General features: G+C 39.4%; 1 protein-coding gene across 6 annotated transcripts in view; it reads right to left on the bottom strand.

Annotated features, from left to right (window-relative positions):
* Positions 1-20840, bottom strand: part of AFF1 (ALF transcription elongation factor 1) — a 206494-nt gene that overhangs the window by 111747 nt on the left and 73907 nt on the right. For 2 of the 6 annotated variants that reach the window (XM_030847014.2, XM_030847015.2), the window contains exon 1: positions 14341-14550. The exons of the other annotated variants lie outside the window; for them this stretch is intronic. In XM_030847014.2, coding sequence (XP_030702874.1) covers positions 14341-14357 — 17 coding nt within the window. In that variant the 5' untranslated portion in view covers positions 14358-14550. Of the gene's footprint in view, positions 1-14340; positions 14551-20840 lie in introns of those variants that run through there. 6 annotated transcript variants of the gene reach the window in all.

Here is a 20840-nt window from a genome sequence, read left to right as displayed (position 1 = left end):
GTTGAGTTAAAAGACAGACGGATATACACATACAATCATATTCCACTTTCTCCATCCTTCCTTTGTTTATTAGTAAACCAAGGAACATTGGCCATATGGATAAGTGTATGAGGAAGACAATTAAATGAAAAGTCTGGAGTAGATTAGTAGATGCTGTGTGTCAAGCTGTCACTTGCTGTGTAACCTGGGTCAGTCAGTTAATCTCCACAAGCCTCAGTTTCTTCATCCGTGCAATAGGAGTGATAATCTCTTGTCATACAGATTCAGGGATATCAAATACACAAAGTTCCTGGCTCCGAATATAATGGAATGCTCAATAAATGACTGTTATTATCACATACTGAAACTATACATAAAGTCTCTGTCCTTCAAAGTGTCCAAGTTTACCAACAGAAATACTCCCAAAATAATTCATTTTTTTCCACATTCTCCTCCTATTAAACCTAAAGATGCCCTACACCACTCCTCCCTCCTGCCAAAACAAAAAACTAACTTGAGTATAGGATAAACCATCTTATTCAAGCATGGTTTGTATGCTTTGTTTCATCAATTGCACTTTTCCATTATTGTTCCAAATTTTTGACATTTTGGTACTGTAAGTGAAGAAACATTCTGGGTGCAGCCTGGGGGTTTAACCTTCATCACATGATTTTCATTACTGCTTCTGCTGCTTTCTGTGTTCCAAACCCATTTTGGGGAGAAAATCAGTAATTAGGAAACTAACTATGCTTTTTAAACTTCCCAACACCTACTGAAATAACCACCCACTCTTACCAGCTCAACTATGAAAATACAATGGGGAAAAATAATCATTTTTGAATTAAATCAGAAATGTTTTCCTCAAGTAAATAAGTAATTTCAGTGACTCTTGCTGTCCTACAGTTTGGGCACAATTTTTAAAGGAATTCTATAAAAATATAAGTATCTGAATTTTCTATTCCTGATAATTTAAACAAATTTAATTGAGATTTACAAAGTTAAGACAATTGTCAAAAATCTGTTTTCTTGTTGATTTTATTTTTTTTTATTTTTGGGGGGAGGGGCCACGCCACATGGCATGCAGGATCTTAGTTCCCCCCGATCTCGATCGAACCCATGCCCCCTGCAGTGGAAGGGCAGAGTCCTAACCACTGAACTGCCAGGGAACTCCTAATTTTCTTGCTGATTTTAAAATGATACTAATAGGAAAAAAGCAAAAAAGCAATTTTTCAAACTAATATTTAAAAGCATGACTAGAAATAATGATTTCAGTCTGCATATATGATTTCAACTTCTACTGAGGCAATGTTTGGGTTCTGTGTGAACATGCATGAACACTATCTGCAAGTGTGAATAGAAAAGAAAAAATCCTACAAGGGGTCTTCAATTATTATGAATTTGTGAGCTACACTAGCTCTTCAACTATGACAGTCTTATAAGTAAATATGAACGAGTGAAGTTCATAACTATGGTGTTCAGTGTGGTCTCCATAACCAGAACCATGAACAGGCTGCAATATCTATTAAACCCAAGTGGCAGTGTGTTAATATCTCCATTACTACCCTGGCTTCTATAGCACAATGTATAAAATAACACCTTGCTTTAGTCAATATGAACTGGGCTATTTTCAGCTTTTAAAAAATGTATTCTTAGCATCGTGTTTCTAAGCATAAAAGATCTGAAAGTCTTATCTGTTCCTTTTCAAATTTAAGAGATAATGACAATTTAAAAAAATCACAACAGCCTAAAGTAATCCCAACCTCATCTTCTTTTCCCTGTTCATTGACTAAATCACTTATCAAATGTATACAAAGAATAGTTCAACTATGTGAAAACATTTAATGTATAAAGAAAAAAGCTGAAAAGGAACAAAAAGAACATCTTTAGTTAAGTTGTTGAGATTTAAGGAAGATATTTCTCTTTCATCTTAATTACAATTAACTTTAATAAACTGCTGCTTTTATTTTACCGAACTACAAAAAGATTTTTAAAGAGCCTAAATTATATCTTTTATGGTCAAGGAAAAGCAAATGACCAAAAAGTCTGCTAGAAAGTGAGATACTATGCACAGCAATACAGAGACTGCAAAATGTTGTTTCTGCCCAAAGCCAGATGTGAATCACCTACAAAAATACGATTCCAGTTAGAGTTATATTAATAATACATTCATCCATGACAAGAGCAAATGTACATTTTCACTTCTTTCTGGAGAAACTGAGGCAAACAGGATTTCCCAAATGTCTCCAACATAAATGAGTGGGTTGTCTGGTGATTCAGGAGGCCCTGGCACTGGGACTTACCCTTTTCCATTCCACGAAAATATAAAAAAAACAGAGATCCTGTTTAAAACTTTAATACTTCTGAAAAACAGGATGAGGTTTCATAAGTTTGTTAGGAAGTCACCCTATTAAAAGCCACCAGTTTTTGACAAAATACTCAGGCTGATCTTGAAAAATATCCATGAAAAAAATATCCATGAAAATTCTGAAAGCATGAAGGGTAAAGAAGGGAGATTAGCTCTTTCACATATTAAGACGTATTAGAAAGTTACAATCATTGAGTTTGATGGTGGTTCTTGAACAGAGATCAAAATGTTTTGTTTGGGGGCAGGCTGGGAGGGGGGCTGGACCACCCCTCCCACTCCTTAAACCAAAATAGTATCCATGTGGATGAAAGATGTAAAGATGTATCTTTTATTTTTTTTTAAAATGTCACCAATACTCAAAGAAAACTGGAAGTATAAATAAGAAACTAATACCTTCAAGGGGAGCGATCTAAAATGAAGATGTAACAATTTTGAATATCTACACACCAAAAGCATTGCAACCACATTTGTAAAGCAAAAGCTTCAGAAGATACTAGGAGAAACAGAAATTCTCTAATTGTATTAGATCTTTATTCATCTCCCAATCTACAGCAGAATAAATGGACAAAGAATATAGAAATAATGTAAAATAGGTCTAATGTACAAACCCATGTTTAACTCTAGACCCTGAAAATAAAGAATACACCTTCTTTTCACATGTTCACAATACAGTCACAAAATTACCATATACCATGCCACAAAAGGTATAGAACTAAATACATCTATTTGAAAATAACTATAAAACAGAGGTACAAAAGAGATAAGGTGACAATGAGCACAGGATCCTTGAAGCAACTCTATATAATCAAATAAAGCCGTGATGCATGCAGAGGATAAGAACTTTCAGTTCCTCTAGTAGTTTGCTGTGATCACATTTTTTTTTTAAGAAGCCACAGAATCCCTTGAGAAAAAGGTACTTAAAACCATCTGCTACTTCCTAAAATATCCAAAGTAGAACATTATTTTCTATTTCTATACATACTAAAAGAACACCACCTTCTACTATATTTTCATGTTTACTTATCTTCAATGAGAAGCTCATTCCCGGGCTTTGCTTAAACCTCTTAACATATATAAATTATTTCTTCAAGATCAGAGATGGAGGCCATCTTTCACCCCACTCCCCATAACAGCCTTTCACATGTATAAAAAGATGCTTTGTAGATTAACCTTTTAAAATAGCCAGGCTTAAAAACCCTCCGCAACAGTCTAAATCTTCATTCCTTTATGACTGTCTTCACTGAGCTAGGACTTCTCTAATTCTATCACATCCTTTATTTGATGGCTTCCAAACTAAGGAAAATGTCCTCTCAAATTTCTTTCCCACATGTTTAACTTGTTTATATTTATGCACCAATTAAAGCAAACTTTTAGAAAACATAGTCTCTATTTTTAAAGTTCAAGTTACGTTGTTATGGAAGTCATTTTGCCTTCATGAAAATTTAAAAAAAAATTTTTTTAAATAGAGCTGAGTTTTGGTAGAATTCACAAAGACAATTAAAATTTTATTTTGAGAAACTGCCACATGATGGCTATTTCCTAAAACCATATTTACCCTGTTTAAAAATGCCATCCTTCCCACCAATATCACTTATTACATTCTGAAAGGACAATTAAATCTAACTTGTCATGATTTGCGTTTTCTCCATTTCAGGTTAACTTCCTCGAACGTCCTCATGGCGCACGTGAAAACAAGTTCCCCACACTCCCTTATTCTCCGCCCCGGCCCGGCTGGATTTTTGTCATAGTACCTAACACAGTCTGCCGTTGTGTTGCTGCCAGCTTGTTTGCTGGTTTTCTGTCTCCCTGTGGGGAGGGAGACCCCGGATCTGTCTGAAGAAGCTCAGAGCCCTGCACATGCTGCGGCTGGCTTGAGCGAGCAGTGAGGCTCCATCGATACAGGATACAGAGAACCAATATTAAAAGCACTGTCCACGCATGTGAATTGGCCACAGGCATAAAGCTCTTAATACTGATACGTAATCTTTAAGTAGGTAAAAATTAATACTCAGAAGCAGTGAATTCTGATAACATGTCATCCAAAGCAGAAGACACACTGGGCAGACTCATTCAAGGCAGCTGTGCAGTGGACAGTGAACCGGGGCCTCACAGCCTTTTTTTAAAAAACAGAATGGCAGTGGAGTGCTGAAAAGATGATCCGCTATCACTACCATCACACATGCACATACAGATAACTTCACAGCATTTCATGATGTTTGTAAAATAGATGTATCTTTTCCTGAAGGTTGGAGCACACCACCGACTGAGGGCACGTGGTCACCACCTTCCCCTGGCAGGACCCAAGTTTCAATGATAATTTCCAGAAGCTTCATTTAGATAACATATCTTTGCATGTGAGGTTGTAGTGAATGAAAACAGCTAATTTCTGCCTGAATGTTTTTATTATAAAGTGTATTGAAGTTAACAATTTCTAGGGCCATTTTGCAGTTATGAAATAAAGGAGTTATATTTAATAATATATTTGTGGTATTTGAGTTGTGGGTTGGAAGTTTCTTTTGCGATTTTGACAACAGCATGCACTGATACTTTAAATTTGGTATTCTTTAAACATTCCTTGATAAGTTTCTTCATCAAAAAGCCCAATCAATTTTAAAAATACCAAAAGGGATTTTCTTTATAGGAAAAAAGAGTTGTGTTTTTAAGACATATATAAATTTAAAACATTTTCTAATAATCAAATGCAAAATTGATCACATCTCAGAACCACTACTTTCACAGCCCAGCTGACTGTGAGAATAGTACATAAGTCACAAGAAATTGAATGAATTATATCGGTTTAAACATGGGCTATGGGTGAGCATATATTTTAGAAAACAGTTTGGTGGTTTCTCAAAAGGTTAATAAGTACAAAACTGTCATAAGACCTAGCAATTCCACTCATAGTGTACCTAACCAAGAAAAAGAAAAACATAGTCTACACAAAGACCTGCATGCAAATGTTCATAGCAGCATTATTCAAATACCCCCCCAAAAGGCAAAACACTGGGAAAAAACAGTCTATCTATCCAGACAACAGAATTAATTACTCAGCAATTAAAAGGACAGAGCTGGGCTTCCCTGGTGGTGCAGTGGTTGAGAGTCTGCCTGCCGATGCAGGGGACGCGGGTTCGTGCCACATGCTGCGGAGCAGCTGGGCCCGTGAGCCATGGCTGCTGAGCCTGCGCGTCCGGAGGCTGTGCTCCGCAACGGGAGAGGCCACAACAGTGAGAGGCCCGCGTACCGCAAAAAAAAAAAAAAAAAGAGCTACTGACACATGCTATGCCACAGATGAACTTCAAAAAATTATGTGAGTGAAAAAAGCCAGATGCAAGAAACTACAAGATTCCGTGTACGTGAGACACCCACAAAAGGCAAATTTACACCCAAAATGTAGATTAATGGTTGGATGGGGCAATGAGGGATCTTACTGGGAGGATAAAATGTTCTAAAATTGATTAATGGTGATGTTTGCATCAGTAAAGTAACTAAAAATCACTGAACTGTATACCTGAAATGGTCAACTTTTAAAATATGTAAAATATACCTCAAAGTTGTAAAGAAAACGAAAAAAGAAAACAAAACAAACAAAAACAGCTGGGCTGGGAAGAAGCGTAAAGTGTCAACATGGGAGAGAAAAGATCTGGTGAACGTGCCCCACCCCCTTTGCAAAAAGAAAAAAAAAAAAGTAATTTACCAAGCTACCAAAAGACCAAAAGTGGTGAAGCTTCTACTTTGCTCTTTAAAATAATGGATAATACTAATACCTTAGGGGTTTCACCACAGAATTACGGGTGAAGTCAGATAGAAACCAAGTTTTATTCTAGGCTTATCATGAGAACTGTCAAGATTTTTAAAGCCTACAAATTAAACTCACATGAAGTAAATCTAATGATTTTCACTTTATCCTTAGAAAAATATGACTGTTAAAATGAGAAAAATACAAAGATGTTTGTAAGAAAAGGCCCCTGTCATGAGGGTTAAAACAAAACCCCTACACAATCAGCAATATGGTAGAAATGATCATATTCAATCTTTTATAACTTCCCATCTAGGGCTTTTTGCCTTCTGGGCATAGTTCCAATTTAAAAACAAAAACTAAGTTTAATTGGTTTACTCTGAATTTTACTAAAACCAAGTGACACAGACCACTGTTTATTCTTCCCAACATCTTCAGGTAGCAGAACTCCATTTTGAAACAAATGTAACATACTGGGTTTCATTCTACCCTTTTACTATCCTAATGTTAGTAAATGTTGCTGCCTGATTTTCTCCATCTGGTACAAAGTTTATATTTACACAGATTTTCTTTTTTTCTTAATGGAGAGCTAGCATAAGTATGGTTGAACTCTAAGAGGGAACTGAGTGGGAAAGGGAGATACACAGCTTATAAAAGATTAACAAAAAAACATAATTCCTAGAAGTGTAAATGCTAGGTCAAAGTTACTTGAAAAAAACATAAAACAAGAGCTTTAGCTATTGTTTTACTGTCTAGAACTTTGAACCAATAAATATGTTTTTAACCAAAAAAAAAAAAAACTTACATAAAACATCCTATTAACTCAGTAAGAGGTTATTTTCCTTTAAAGAAAAAAATTAAAATCATGGACTCAAATTTTTATTAGCATTTTGGCAGCTTAAGTTACCAACTGACTAGGTAGACCACCTTACTTAGAAATGTAAATGTCTAAGGTAAAATATTAGTTTGTCAAGCATGAGACAAAAATATGTAATTTCTGTAAAGCTGGAAAAGAAACAAGTTTCATACTTTTATACAAAATAATGGGAACTGGTTAATTTTTAAAATACCACTTTCCATAAATTTTAAAAATACCACTTTCCATAAATTCACATCCAGAGCAAATCAGGTACACCTGTATTTTTAAAGCAAAGAGAATGGGGAGAGGGAGAGAAGCCATTTAACAAGTTATCCAGATGCACGTTACCCACGATGAAAGTCACATGACAGTCTCAGCTCTATCACCACCACAAAAACATATGCCCCAAATCAAAATTTAATTACACTGCACAACAGAGTTTGTGAATTGTGCTTCATATTTTATCAACTGCTCTGCTTTTGACAGGACAGTTTCCTGAAGGAAAGTTCCAAGAATTGAAAAGTTACAACACCCACATACCAGAAAGTGTTTCCTGAATTTTGTTACAGGAACTGACTTCTGCTATAATTTTAACATTTACTTCCCATAGGAGCCCCATTTTAAAATTTTTGTTGCATATTATTTGTTCAATGACAGTACACCTAGACAATGCTCTTCTTTAAAAGAAAGGAAAAAAACCCCAAACTTTTATTTCAGTTTCAAAAGTTTGGATATAATTGACCAATTCACAGTTATAACTTTTCTCTAGGAACAAAAACAACTGCCACCTGGGACTTCCCTGGTGGCGCAGTGGTTGGCAGTCCTCCTGCCAGTGCAGGGGACACGGGTTCAAGCCCTAGTCTGGGAAGATCCCACATGCCACAGAGCAACTGAGCCAGCGTGCTGCAACTGCTGGGCCTGCATGCCACAGCTACTGAGGCCCAGGAGCCTAAGAGCTCGTGCTCCGAAACAAGAGAAGCCACCGCAACGAGAAGCCCAACGGCCCCCGCTTGCAGCAACTTAGAGAAGGCCTGTGCGCAGCAACGAAGACCCAATGCAGCCAAAATTAAATAAATAAAAATTAAAAACAAAACAAAACAAAACAACTGCCACCTGATGAATGGGGGATAGGGGCGGGGGGGATGTTGAAGAGTGAGTTAGTAGTTTTGGGAGGGAGACCAGAGCGGATAGAAAAGGGTAAATTAAGTATCCAGGTCCTTAAGAAACAATTTTTAGGAAAGTGCTGCTGGATCAAACATTGCACATTACTTCTTGGTACCTTCCTTTTCCTTTTATTTTTTAAATATAGGTGCATTTGGACATTTCAACTAATAGAGTTTATAATAAGTACATAAATTTATAGAGGTAGATATCTACCTTCTGTACCAACCTCTTGTCTATTTCAATGGGGGGGGTGTGTATATATGAATATATATTAAATCAAAATGTAACTGCATTACACGACATAGTTTATATGATACTGTATCTCCCTCACACACACCCCATTTCACAAAGTGTGGTAGGTGGGCCTCTGGCCTCAGACCCAGCAGGGCTCCACCCAAGCTCCACCCTGGACCTGCCTAAAAGGAATCTCTGGGGGGAGGGGAGAGCAAAATCTGCATGTTAAGAAGCACTCATGTTGTTTCTTGTGTCTAATCCAGTTTGAGAACTTTGAGCTTAATATAACCACACTGCCCCTAAAATATTCCTTCACTTTTATTTGTTTAATTGCCAATCGAGCTGTAAGCAATACTGAAAAGAAAGGCAAGATCCTTTTGGGTAAAATAAAGGCGAACCAGTGACTCAGGAGTCACATCCTTAACTCTCCCCAGCCCACCCAAACAAAGGATCATGTGGCCCGCAGGTCTCCAAGCATTCATCATCACATGAGCCACTGTGGAGGAAGAACAATCCTTGGTACTTTTAGAATGTGGTCGATCTATGGGTGCCCTCTGGAAATACAATACCTAATACCAAAATAAAGACAATTTAGCTGTCAATAGAAATACAATATATTTCTCCCTTCTGTTTGCTTCAGCTCCTTTTGACAAGACGTGACTATTGGGATTTCCTCTTAATATATTAAATCTGACATCAAATTACTGCTTTAAGAACCTGATAGGAGTCCAATCTGGTTAAATTAAAAACGAAGCCAATAAACCAATGCAAGAAAACAACAGACGTTCACCATTGAAAAAGGCTTTCAGGATATTAAGTCTGCTGGCTTTGTGGCCATCAGGTTAAGCTTTAACTCACTGCGGATAGATAGGAAAAGGGAAAAGTTTGCACAGGAGCAGGATTCTCAACACTGATCACTGCCAAGACACAAAAAGTCAGCACTGGGATGTTTATTAAAGTTAATTTTTACTTTTGGGTCTCCAAGGGCATTAACACTAAAAGTTATAAATCTTATTCTCCCCCCCCCTCCACCAGAGGCCTAAAGCTGAACTTCATCTGGTACATATATATTTGAGCAAGACATTACTTTGCATTCTAGTTGCTGTATTATTTTGAGCAAATGAATACAGGTTATGTTCATATTAAAATGCATGAAGAACAATCAGAAGCAGAGCTAAAATACTACAACTTTAGCTTTCAATTTTTTTCTAACTTAAGTAAAAAGGACAGGTAATCATTTAAGCTGTAAAAGTTATGCACCCACCCCATATCAATAAAATGTAACTGAACCACAACAAAGAGATTATGATACCCAAGTTTGCTATGTTTGTACTTCTGAGCCAAGAAACATTGTCCTAAAGGTGCAGGCTGTATTTCCAAGTAGTACAGAAGTAAAGTCAGAATACACTGTCGCCTGTAGTCCTTCTCACCACATCTCACATACAGGACTTGCCCTTTCAGAAGACAGATTTTGGAAATGTTTATTTTCCTATCTTGGAAAGCAAACAAAATAGAGAAATTTGCTAACAGAAAACTAAGTTTATATATTAGAAGCAATCAAGTTGTATGTTATACCTCAAAGCTATAATGAAGCAAACCAGCTTTATAATTCCTCCATTTTACAGCTATTAAGTAATACATAGATTTGGATGCTCAAAACAAATAAGTGACAGTGCCCAGATGAGAGAGATTTCTCTCTTATCCATGATTAAGATAATTAGCATATTTGACATTTAAGTTGCTTAGGTGCAGCATTCACTAAATTCCATTTTCAAAACAGTATAGAACCAGCTATTGAATACTTTTTCATGGTATAGTATAGAATCCCCTAACTCTCTTGAGAGACCACTTGTGTTAATTTTTTTTTTTTTTTTTGGCCAAAGAATATCCCCATAAACCAGCTGAATGAAAAAAATGACTCAATCCTCCTTCCATCTTCATCATGGAAGAACCTCTAGTCTGAGTCAGGAAGCTCAGCGGGGCTCTCAGGATGAACTAGAAGGAAATCATTTAAGAAACCTCTTCTGTCAAGGACACAGTTTACAATGGTGTCTTAAGGGAAAAAATGAAGACATTCACTGGGTCAAAATACTGCATAAATTATTTCCCTCTTGAAATCACTTCCTTGAACTGCACTTTCCAAAACATCAAGCATTCTTCTTTGATATTTGCTCATATTAAATCAGAGCTTTTTTGCTTTCATGAATTTTCTTCCAAGGTAATCTTTACAAAGCTCATAAACTGGGGGTGGGGACAGAGGACGGAGCAAAACTGGTTCCATACCAGTTTAAGAGCATTGCTTTTTGCCGTGGAAAATTTCCCCCACCAGAGTAAGAGATCCACCAAAAACCGGCTTCATAATAATCTTGGGAACAATCTAACTTTCCTCTATTATTTTTTTTAAACATCATTAACTTTAGTCAAATTCAAACAAACAAACAAAAACCTGTGGGAGAGTTACCTAAACTTAATTTCCTTCTGCAGTTTGTGTGAAAGAGCTTTTGAGACGTGCTCAGCCACCAGAAGCTACTCTTCTAAAGAAGCAAGTTCAACTCCCCCAACTCTCATTCATGCATCCTCCCCCTGCTACACACACACACCCTGGGGGGAGGTGGGCCGGGGCTTCTCCAGTAGCACAAGGTGCATTTAAAACCGGTTAATCCCTGACGGTAGTTGAAGAGATGTACGTATTCCTTTCTAAAATTCAGGGATTGCTTCAATGAAGGGGTTAGCAGAGATGGAGAACCAAAGCCCTCCTTTCTCTTTTATCCATCCACACTCCTCAATATAAGGCAAGCTAATCCTCATAGAAAAGGATAGATCTACAAACTGATGGGATTCCATGCCCACCCCTACCCATCATAGGTTTACCAGTCCTCAAAAGAGGGTGTGCCAGGCTGTATACTCCTATAAAAGCACCGTCTCCAAGTGCTTTAGATCCGAATTTGGAAACTAAAGCCATGATCTGTAACTATTTCACTTTAAAGCAAGGAAGCCTAGTCAATGTATCTGTTGTGCTTATAGATTCCAAAGGAAGCACACACTGATCTGAGAGGGGAGGCATAGAATATGCCCTGCTTTAACTGATGTTGCACTTCTCTAAATGACGGCCTTTCTCCACAATTCTGAAAAGGCAAAGCAGATATTTAATGTTCTCAAAATACTGACCCAAAATCTAATTTTTATAACTTAGGGAATTGACCTTTCATTCAATAAATGTCTTCCATATCTAGCAGAAGAAATCAACCACAAAGCAAAACAAAATAATCAATTTCCTACTTTTGGGTTTTAAAATGGAGAGGAATATGCAACCTCAATTTATGGAAATTCACAAGCCTAGAGATTTAAGCAGTCCCTCCCTCATTCAAAGTACTTCTAGCCTATGCAAGGAATACTAAAAATGTGAGACAATGTCTTAAGGAGCTGACTAGAGAGAAGAAATACACATGAAAAATTAGTCATGCACCATCCATCAACATCAAGTGAAGACTATTACCTTATAACAATAACAAATAATAAGAGAATAGTGCCATGGTCAGCTCATTTATTCACTATCAGTGCTACAAAATTCAGTTTCGTCTAAGTTTCCATCTATCTCTTCTACTCAAAAACAAACAAAAAAATCCCACCACCTAATTATTTAAACAGTGCACAATGGTTAGAACTGAGCTATAAATGCTATGAATATTCAGATCCAATGAGTCCAAGAATCTAAATTAATTGTTTCAAAAGCAAATAGATGCTGACACACGGGCAAGATTTTACTACCCCAGATTATACATCACAGATGATGGCTGCGTTTCTCTTAGCACTACTCAGGCAGAGTGGCCCAGCTTTGGGGTTTCCTGAAATCCAAAAATACCTGCAATTTTCTCCATATATTCTCTCTGGGGATCTCAAAGATTACCTATTCTCCCACAAACACAATGTCTAAGTGAGTTTGGACCACATTCCAGCTATAAATGAAAAAATGCACATTTACCACTTGAGAGATATACTCCCATGATGCAGACTAAGAAAATAGCAAGACAGCATGGCCTTGGGGACTTCCCTGGCAGTTCACTCATTAAGACTCTGCACTTCAATGCAGGAGGCGCAGGTTCAATCCCTGGTCGGGGAGCTAAGTTCCCAGGTGCCATGCAGTGAGGCCAAAAAATTACAAAAAAAAAAAAAAGACATCATGGCTTTGTTCCTAGTTCAAGGGCACATCTGAAGGCCAGGCAGAAAAGCAGAATATGTATGTACAGTCCTCCTATTTCAACTACTAGCAAACTAGAACTACCATACTGATAACTCGGATTTTTACATCTTGTAGCAAAGTACTTTTAGCAGAAATTGCTTTTTGCGCATTTAGACTGAGGCGTTGCAGCTCCCTTTCAACACCTCATCTCAGCATTAAAGAGGCAGCCTGGAAGTAAGGAAATGCTGCAGGGCAGCTCAGAAGTCAGGCAGGCACTGCTCTACCTGTGTGACCTCAAGCAAGAAACAGAATGGCTGAGCCTCAGTTTCCTGAACAAATGTGAAAAAATACAAGTACTTACCTATTTAAGCAACTGAGAAGAGTCAAAGAGGTAATCCAATTACAGTTGCTGTGCCTGGCACACAGCAGTGTCCAATTTAGCTATTACCTCATTTTATTCTTAATTAATTTAAGGGTTCAGACACTGAAATCACTCACATCTGAGTTCAAATCCCAGCTTTCTATTATTGAGCTCTGTTAGATACCATTTAATTTCTTAGATCACAGTGTCTTAATCTAAGGTTTTGATGCCATGGACCCTTTTGGCAGTTAAATTTCAGTCAAGGTTAGCATAAATAAAGATGCAACTTTTGTTTCTCATCCAAGTTTTCCTACTACATGGCCTCAAGTTAAGAACCTCTCTCTTAGAACAGCCAATAAAATGGGGGCAGAGGATAAACCACTGAGTCTAGAGGATTAAATATACAAAGCACATAGAGGCACTCTATATAGTGAAGTTCTTTTTCTTCCTAGAAAGTTCTATCTCTTAGGAAAAAAATTCAAAGTCTCATCAAGCCCAAACTTTAAGCTTAAAGCATCTATTTCTTTGAGTGACCTATCTGGGTCTTCAGACCTGAAATGTGTTTACCCTTGTAAGATTTCCCCCAAATCACTATATTACATCAAAAAGCAACTTGAGGAGCTCTCATTAATTTAAATGCGACACCAAAGTACTTTCCAGTAAAACTGAAAGTTTAAAAAGAATGTATATCTAAATTGTAGGCTTCCTTTAGCACCAACTGCTGTCACAACTAAAATGAAATCATACACAACAGTTTGAATTTCATAAAAATCACTAATGCCTTGTCATCACTCTTAAAGCCTCATTACAAAAAAAGTAACAAACCATGGAAAGTCAGGGCTGGAGGTTCTTACAATAGCGTTCCTCTGACAGCAACTGCAGTTCATTATCCTCTCCCCTTCACCAACCCCGATACATTCCTGGTCTTTGCCTACTCAGCAGATTCACGCAAGCTGTGCCGTTTTATGTGCAATCGTACATTCTGGCAGTAAAATTTCCAGTCACTTACCAGGCAAATTCTCAACCACCTCCCCCAAGGCGAACTGTTTCACATTAATCGATTTCTAAAATTCTGCTCAAGGCATTAGCGGAGAGGGGAAAAAAAAATCAGGAGAACCAGAAGGAGGTGCACAAAGAAACTAAAGGACAATTTGGGCAAAGGCAGACAAGTTAAATCAACTTTATTTTTCTGAAAATAATTATTTTTGGAAGAGAAGAGAAATTTAACTTTAATCTTAACTTTAACTCAACCCCCTCCTCTCTGCAGAAATTGTCTAGTATGTTCTCCAAACTGTTTTTTATCTGACATAAATAAAGAACCACAGCATCAGGAATGATGAGAAAGCAATGACAAAGCTGCTTCCTGCTCGTCCTCTTCGCAGCACCCCGACCCTTTCCTTGCAACCTTCAATTCTCCTAGCCACTAACATATTTTAAAAGTTTCTCTCGGTGCCTGCCTTACCTTGACTGGGCTGCCATAATTCAGTTTATAGAGCTCAAGGTCTCCTGTCCATCAGAGCCTTCAACCGGCGGCCCTTCTGCCAGCGCCGCGCTCACCATTTGCCGGGGCCGGGCGGGGACGATTCCCCAGCGCGACTACCCGATTTTACCGGACTACCTGCTCCCAAGCCCGGGCGGCCTCAGCGCAGCCTCGGGCTCCGAGCGTATTGGCTCGCGCTAATCCTGATGGACATCCGGGCACTGGGGCCTCTGCAGGCAAACTACACTCTGGACCGGCCGGGGAGCTTCGCGTCTGAATTCAGACCGAGTGAGATCCCTCCGGGCGATTCCGGTGAAGGGAAACCGAAGGGCTCCCTTCGCGCAAAGCCCACCAACGCACAGCTTTCGCCAAGCAGCACTAGAACTCCGGCCCGCGTCAGAAGGTAAAGGAAATCGTCCTTCGGCTCTGTTAAAGTTGTCCGAGTTCGCCTGGACACCCCCTTCAACAAAGTTCTGGTGGTACGGTCCGCCTCCTTAAAAGGGCACGGCGCTCCACTGGCCCAGCCCGAGGCTGCGCCGGGCGGGGGCGCAGAGCCCGAGCGCCGACGCAGCCCAGCTGGCTCGACCGCGGCGCAGCCCCGCCTGCAGGCTCCTGGCTACCGCTCTCTTGTCAGGTTTTAACAATGTACAAACACACACTGCCGGAACACGCAGTACCCGGGCGGTCAGAACTCCAGCCCCAATTTGAATATTTGTTGAATATTGGGTCCCAAGAGGCTGAAGTGAACAAGGAATAAAACCACAGCAATAAAACACGTTCGCTACGTTTGATCGTGCCAATGCTTGCAGTCAGGAAATGTGCAACTAACGCACACTTGTTTGACTTTGTTAGCTTTCAGTTTTGATTTCGTTACATTGAAACAAATATGTACAAAGCGCCGTCTCTTTTTAAAAAAAAAAACAACGCCCTTTCTTTTATTGGACAACATTCAGATTAAAAGGAAACAGCAACTCAGATGGTACTTGAAGAAGTAATTAAGGAACTGACAAATTTTTAGAAAATGACTGAGGATGCAAGCCAACAATATATTAAACACTGTAAGTACAAACGAAACCGTGTCCTACTAAGGGGGCCAGGGAAGGCATTTAAATTTAAACTGTGCCTAAAGCTAAGCAGGGAAAAACGTCGTTGAGCAGGAGAGAGGTTGGGCTTCAGCGTCTCATGCGGACCAGCAGCACACTGTAGGAGCTGCAAACTCTAAATGGAGTGAATGCCGGCCCCGTGGACTCCCCATTCTACCTAGAATCATGACAGTGACACCATCTCACAAAGAGATACTCCACACTGTACTGCTAAGGAGCCATGGATAGACATGTTGACATCTGCACAAAAACTGCAAAGCTGGGAGGTGGGGGCTGGCGGGTGGAAGGCCCAAAGCACCTCTATGGTGGGTCTCAAAGTGTGATTCGTGGTCTCCTGGGAGTCCCCAGGACCTTCTCAGAGGTCAAGCTATTTTTAGAATAACACAAAGACATTATTTGTCTTTTTCACTGTGCTGACATTTGCACTGATGGTGCAAAAGCAATTGTGGGGAAACTGCTGGCACCTTAGCACTAATCAAGGCAGTGGCTCTTCACTCATTAGCAGTTTAAAAAAGAAAAAAAGGTCAGTTTTCTTTACACATGTCCTTAATGAAGCGAGCAGTAAGAATTACTACTTTTCTTAAATCTTGACCCTTGAGTACAGGTCATTTTAATGTTCTTTGTGACAAAATGGGAAGTCCACATGAAGCACTCTGCTGCTGCAGAGTGAAGTACAGTGGTTGTCTAGAAGAAAAGCACTTGTATAATTGAGTTGCAAGCTGAAATAGCTGTTTTTTTCATGGACTACCATTTCTTTAGAAATGAAAAAAATTGGAAGAACAAGTGAGGAACAACTGAAAGAACAATTGACGAACTGTGGTTATTCTGACTTGGGTATTTGGTAATAATTTTCTCAAAAATGAACAAAGTGAGTCTGTTTCTTCAAGGAAAACAACTGACAGTATTTATTGCCAATGATAAAATTTGAGTTTTCAAGCATTTTGGAAAATGACATCTGCCACTGCGAGCCTGTCAGCTTCCCAATACTTAAAGACTTTCCCGATGAGGTAAGGACAGTAATGAATGTGGTTTTAGAAGACCTGTGTACGGACTTCCCTGGTGGCACAGTGGTTAAGAATCTACCTGCCAAGGCAGGGATCACGGGTTCGAGCCCTGGTCCACAAAGATCAGACATGCCACGGAGCAACTAAGCCTGTGCGCCGCAACTACTGAGCCTGCACTCTAAAGCCCACGAGCAACAACTACTTAGCCCACGCTCTAGAGCCCGTGAGCCACAACTACTGACTAAGCCTGTGAGCCACAACTACTGAAGCCCACACGCCTAGACCCCGTGCTCCGCAACAAGAGACGCCACCACAGTGAGAAGCCAGCACACCACAACAGAGTAGCCCCTGCTCGCCACAACTAGAAAAAGCCCATGCACAGCAACGAAGACCCAATGCAACCAAAACTAAATTAATTAATTAAATTTTTAAAAAAGAAGACCTGCGTAACTCAGTGACCAAAATTTTCTAAATAGTACAAAATTGTGGGGCTTCCCTGGTGGCGCAGTGGTTAAGAATCTGCCTGCCAGTGCAGGGGACACGTGATTGAGCTGTGGTCTGAGAAGATCCCACATGCCGCAGAGCAACTAGGCCCGTGCGCCACAACTACCAAGCCTGCGCTCCAGAGCCCATGAGCCACAACTACTGAGCCCACATGCCACAACTACTGAAGCCCGCACACCTAGAGCCCGTGCTCCACAACGAGAAGCCACCACAATGAGAAGCCTGTGCGCCACAATGAAAGAGTAGCCCCTGCACACCACAACTACAGAAAGCCCACGCACAGCAACAAAGACCCACCACAGCCATAAATAAATTAATTAAATAAATTTTTTTAAAATCGTGCACGGGTAAAAGATCCATTGAAAGTGCAGGACAGACCAATGGATTTTAATATATCAAAAAAAAAGTTCAGGGCTTCCCTGTTGGCGCAGTGGTTGAGAGTCCACCTGCCGATGCAGGGGACACGGGTTTGTGCCCCGGTCTGGGAAGATCCCACATGCCGCGGAGCGGCTGGGCCCATGAGCCATGGCCGCTGAGCCTGCAGGTCCAGAGCCTGTGCTCCGCAACGGGAGAGGCCACAACAGTGAGAGGCCCGCGTACCGCAAAAAAAAAAAAAAAGTTCAATGATATGATTTCAAATTCCACATTGCAACTAACCTTTAAGAAACTATGACTTGTAGAGTTTTGATATAATATCAAAAAAGGTATTAAAATACTCCTCCATTTTCTGTGAGGCTGCATCTTCTTCATCTATTTCAACCAAAATAACATTGCAACAGATTGAACACAGAAGCAGATGAGAATCTGGCTGTCTTCTATTAGTTTGGACAGTAAAGAGATTTGCATAAATGTAAAATAATGCCACTCCTCTTACTAAATTTTTTATTTTGGAAATAGTTTTCTTTTCCAAATAAAAATATTATTTAAGTTAACAGGTAATGGGTTTATTATTTTAAAGAATTTAATATTTTAAATATCTCAATTTTAATTTTTAATACAGCAAGTGTCAATAGATAAAACTGCGCCACCAGGGAAGCCCCCCTAAAATTTTTTGCTTGCCATTTTCCCCCATCTTTCTTTTGTTCTAAATACCAACTATGATATTTATCCTTTAAACTGATATCAGACATATAAGTAAGCAGAAACAATATTGCATAATAGCATTTACTCACAAAATTTCCATTTATCACTGGCTAGAAATATAACATCACTTATATTAAAATTACATTTTTCCCCTGTGAACTGTGTTAATTGTGCTGTTCCACTAAAGATGAGGAAATGAAAGAATACAGCAAATATTTACACACACAGAAATATGAAATCAACAGCAGATTGGGATTACACCTGAGATTCCCAGGGCTCTCAAGATCATTTGTAACATAAATTAGTGAGAGTAATTTGAAACAGATGTGGGATTACACTCGATTTGTAATAGATCTAACAATACTAGAGGAAAGTGCAGGAGAAATTATTCTGGAATTGGATACTCCATGTGGCTGAAGAAGTTCAGCAATACACGCGTGGGTGTTATTATCTCCAAGTGTTTTGAAAACACCATTGTATCCAACACATAGTCTTGTTCAGCAGTGAAACTGAACAAAAGACATTCTTAACCTTTTGGGGGCACAGAATTCTTTGCCTTACTGATGAGATTCGAGGATACAGACCTATGCACATGACATCTGCTATACTTTGATGTTCATGATCCCCCTGCAGCTCACCTAAGGAGGACCTGAGGCTCTGTAGACTTCAGGTGATAAATCCCTGAGCCCTAAGGTGCACTCAAACTGGACCAGCTAATGGACCCAATTTACCTTACAAATAATGGGTACGATCACCTGTCAATCTTCACTGCCCCTTTAAAATGTTAGGACTGTCTTAGTAATTGCCCAGTACAGTGAAGTTTTGTGGGGTTTTTTTTTGGCCCTGCCACACAGCTTGTGGGATCTTAAGACCAAGGACTGAACCTAGCGAAAGCACAGAGTCCTAACCCCTGGACTGCCAGGGAATTCCCTACAGTGAAGAATTTCTAATGAAAATAATGGAAAGAGGGAATACCCTTCTAGTTGCTAGATGGGATTCTGCCCTATTCATGAATTGCCTAATAAAGCCAATTCAAAATAAGTCTTAAAAAATAAAAATAGGGCTTCCCTGGTGGCGCAGTGGTTGAGAGTCTGCCTGCCAATGCAGGGGACACGGGTTCGAGCCCTGGTCTGGGAAGATCCCACATGCCGCGGAGCGACTAGGCCCGTGAGCCACAACTACTGAGCCTGCGCGTCTGGAGCTTGTGCTCCGCAACAAGAGAGGCCGCGACAGTGAGAGGCCCGCGCACCGCGATGAAGAGTGGCCCCCGCTCGCCGCAACTAGAGAACGCCCACGCACAGAAAAGACCCAGCACAGCCAAAAATAAATAAATAAATGAAATTTAAAAAATAAAAATAAAAATAAATGAATGGAAAGATGTTACATGACAGCAAAATATCATCTATATATCAAAATAACAAGTTTCTCAGTATGGTGAGAATATGCTAATCAGTTCTACATTTCCAGAATTCACCAAGCCTACAGTGACCAAGTATGCTAACAACAAAGAAGTAAGGTACACAATTTAATAAACAGGGCAGAATTTATAAGTGAGTGGGACAGACTGTTTTACTACCTGAAATGGGTTCTTGAATCACAAGAGTGCCTTTTTATTAGCTCTTTAAATTAATGAGCTTTATAAATGACACTTGCACACATGTAGTGGCAACAACAGATGGCATATATAACAATATCTTAGGTACAATCACAAATGTGCCCTACATATTGTTATCCAAGAGTGAAAACAGAATCATCTTTCAAGTGTTCCATCATTTATTTGGCAAAATATAAACAGGCATATGTTTTAAAATGTATGTTTATATATATTTTTTTTAATTTAGGAGATAGAAGGCAAAATCTAACATACTTTAAATTTAATAAAAAAAATTTTTTAAAACAAGTTGCCTTAATCAGAACTGTTAAATATTCATTCAATGCATGCATTTGGTCCACAATAGTCATTCAATGATACTACTCTTTAATGGCATTTTTGATCTAAAAGTTACGTCGGTCAAATCTAAGAATTTTTACTTCATTTCAGTGGGATGCTGTTTAATGAGGACACTGCAAAAATCACTTCACCAAAAGAAGGGTGCTCAAGGTGCCACTGGACAGTCACAAATAAATCAGACACAGGAAAAGGGAGGGGAGACAAAGGAGGAGAAAAAAGATGAGCCATCTCCGGTGGGCAGAGATAGCAGGGAAAACTGGATAAGCATCGCTGGAAATTAACTAGCTCCCCCTTCAGCTATGACCTCAACACAAAACAGTCCTCCCCTTGCTGGTCCTGAGAAAGTCCTCTTCTTCCCCAGCTTTACGCCACACTTTTCAGGTCCTCTACCATGATCTTCAAATCAGGGGTATGTGGAAGTCCTCAAGAGGGATGAGGGCAGAGGTTTGAAGCAAATCTATTTCCTGGTTCTTCATTCCCAAATGCTCTCTTTCCTGAAACAAGGGTTCAGGCTTTCCTCCCACTTCCGCTTGCCTTTCCCTACTTGATCAAGAAAAGTAGGCCTCTCACCCATTCCAAATCACTCTTGTAAGTGTACATTGCTCCAGGGTGCAAATATATCTGAAGCCCCAGAGGAACAGTTCTATGTAGGACAGTCCCTGAGCTCAAATCAGGAAAAACTCATGGGTGGCTCCTCATCTGACATATCCAGGTAACCAACCTGGAGCAAGGCCCTGCCTTACCAATCCAGCTATATATCAGAATTATGAAATGAGATGGAAATTTTCTCTGATACGATTCAGCTGATAGGTTTGAGACTAAAGACTTCCAGTTTTT

This window comes from Globicephala melas, chromosome 5, assembly GCF_963455315.2.
Source record: "Globicephala melas chromosome 5, mGloMel1.2, whole genome shotgun sequence".
NCBI lineage: Eukaryota > Metazoa > Chordata > Mammalia > Artiodactyla > Delphinidae > Globicephala > Globicephala melas.
The sequence above is the reverse complement of the archived record's forward strand: the minus strand, read 5'-3'. Positions and strand labels throughout refer to the sequence as shown.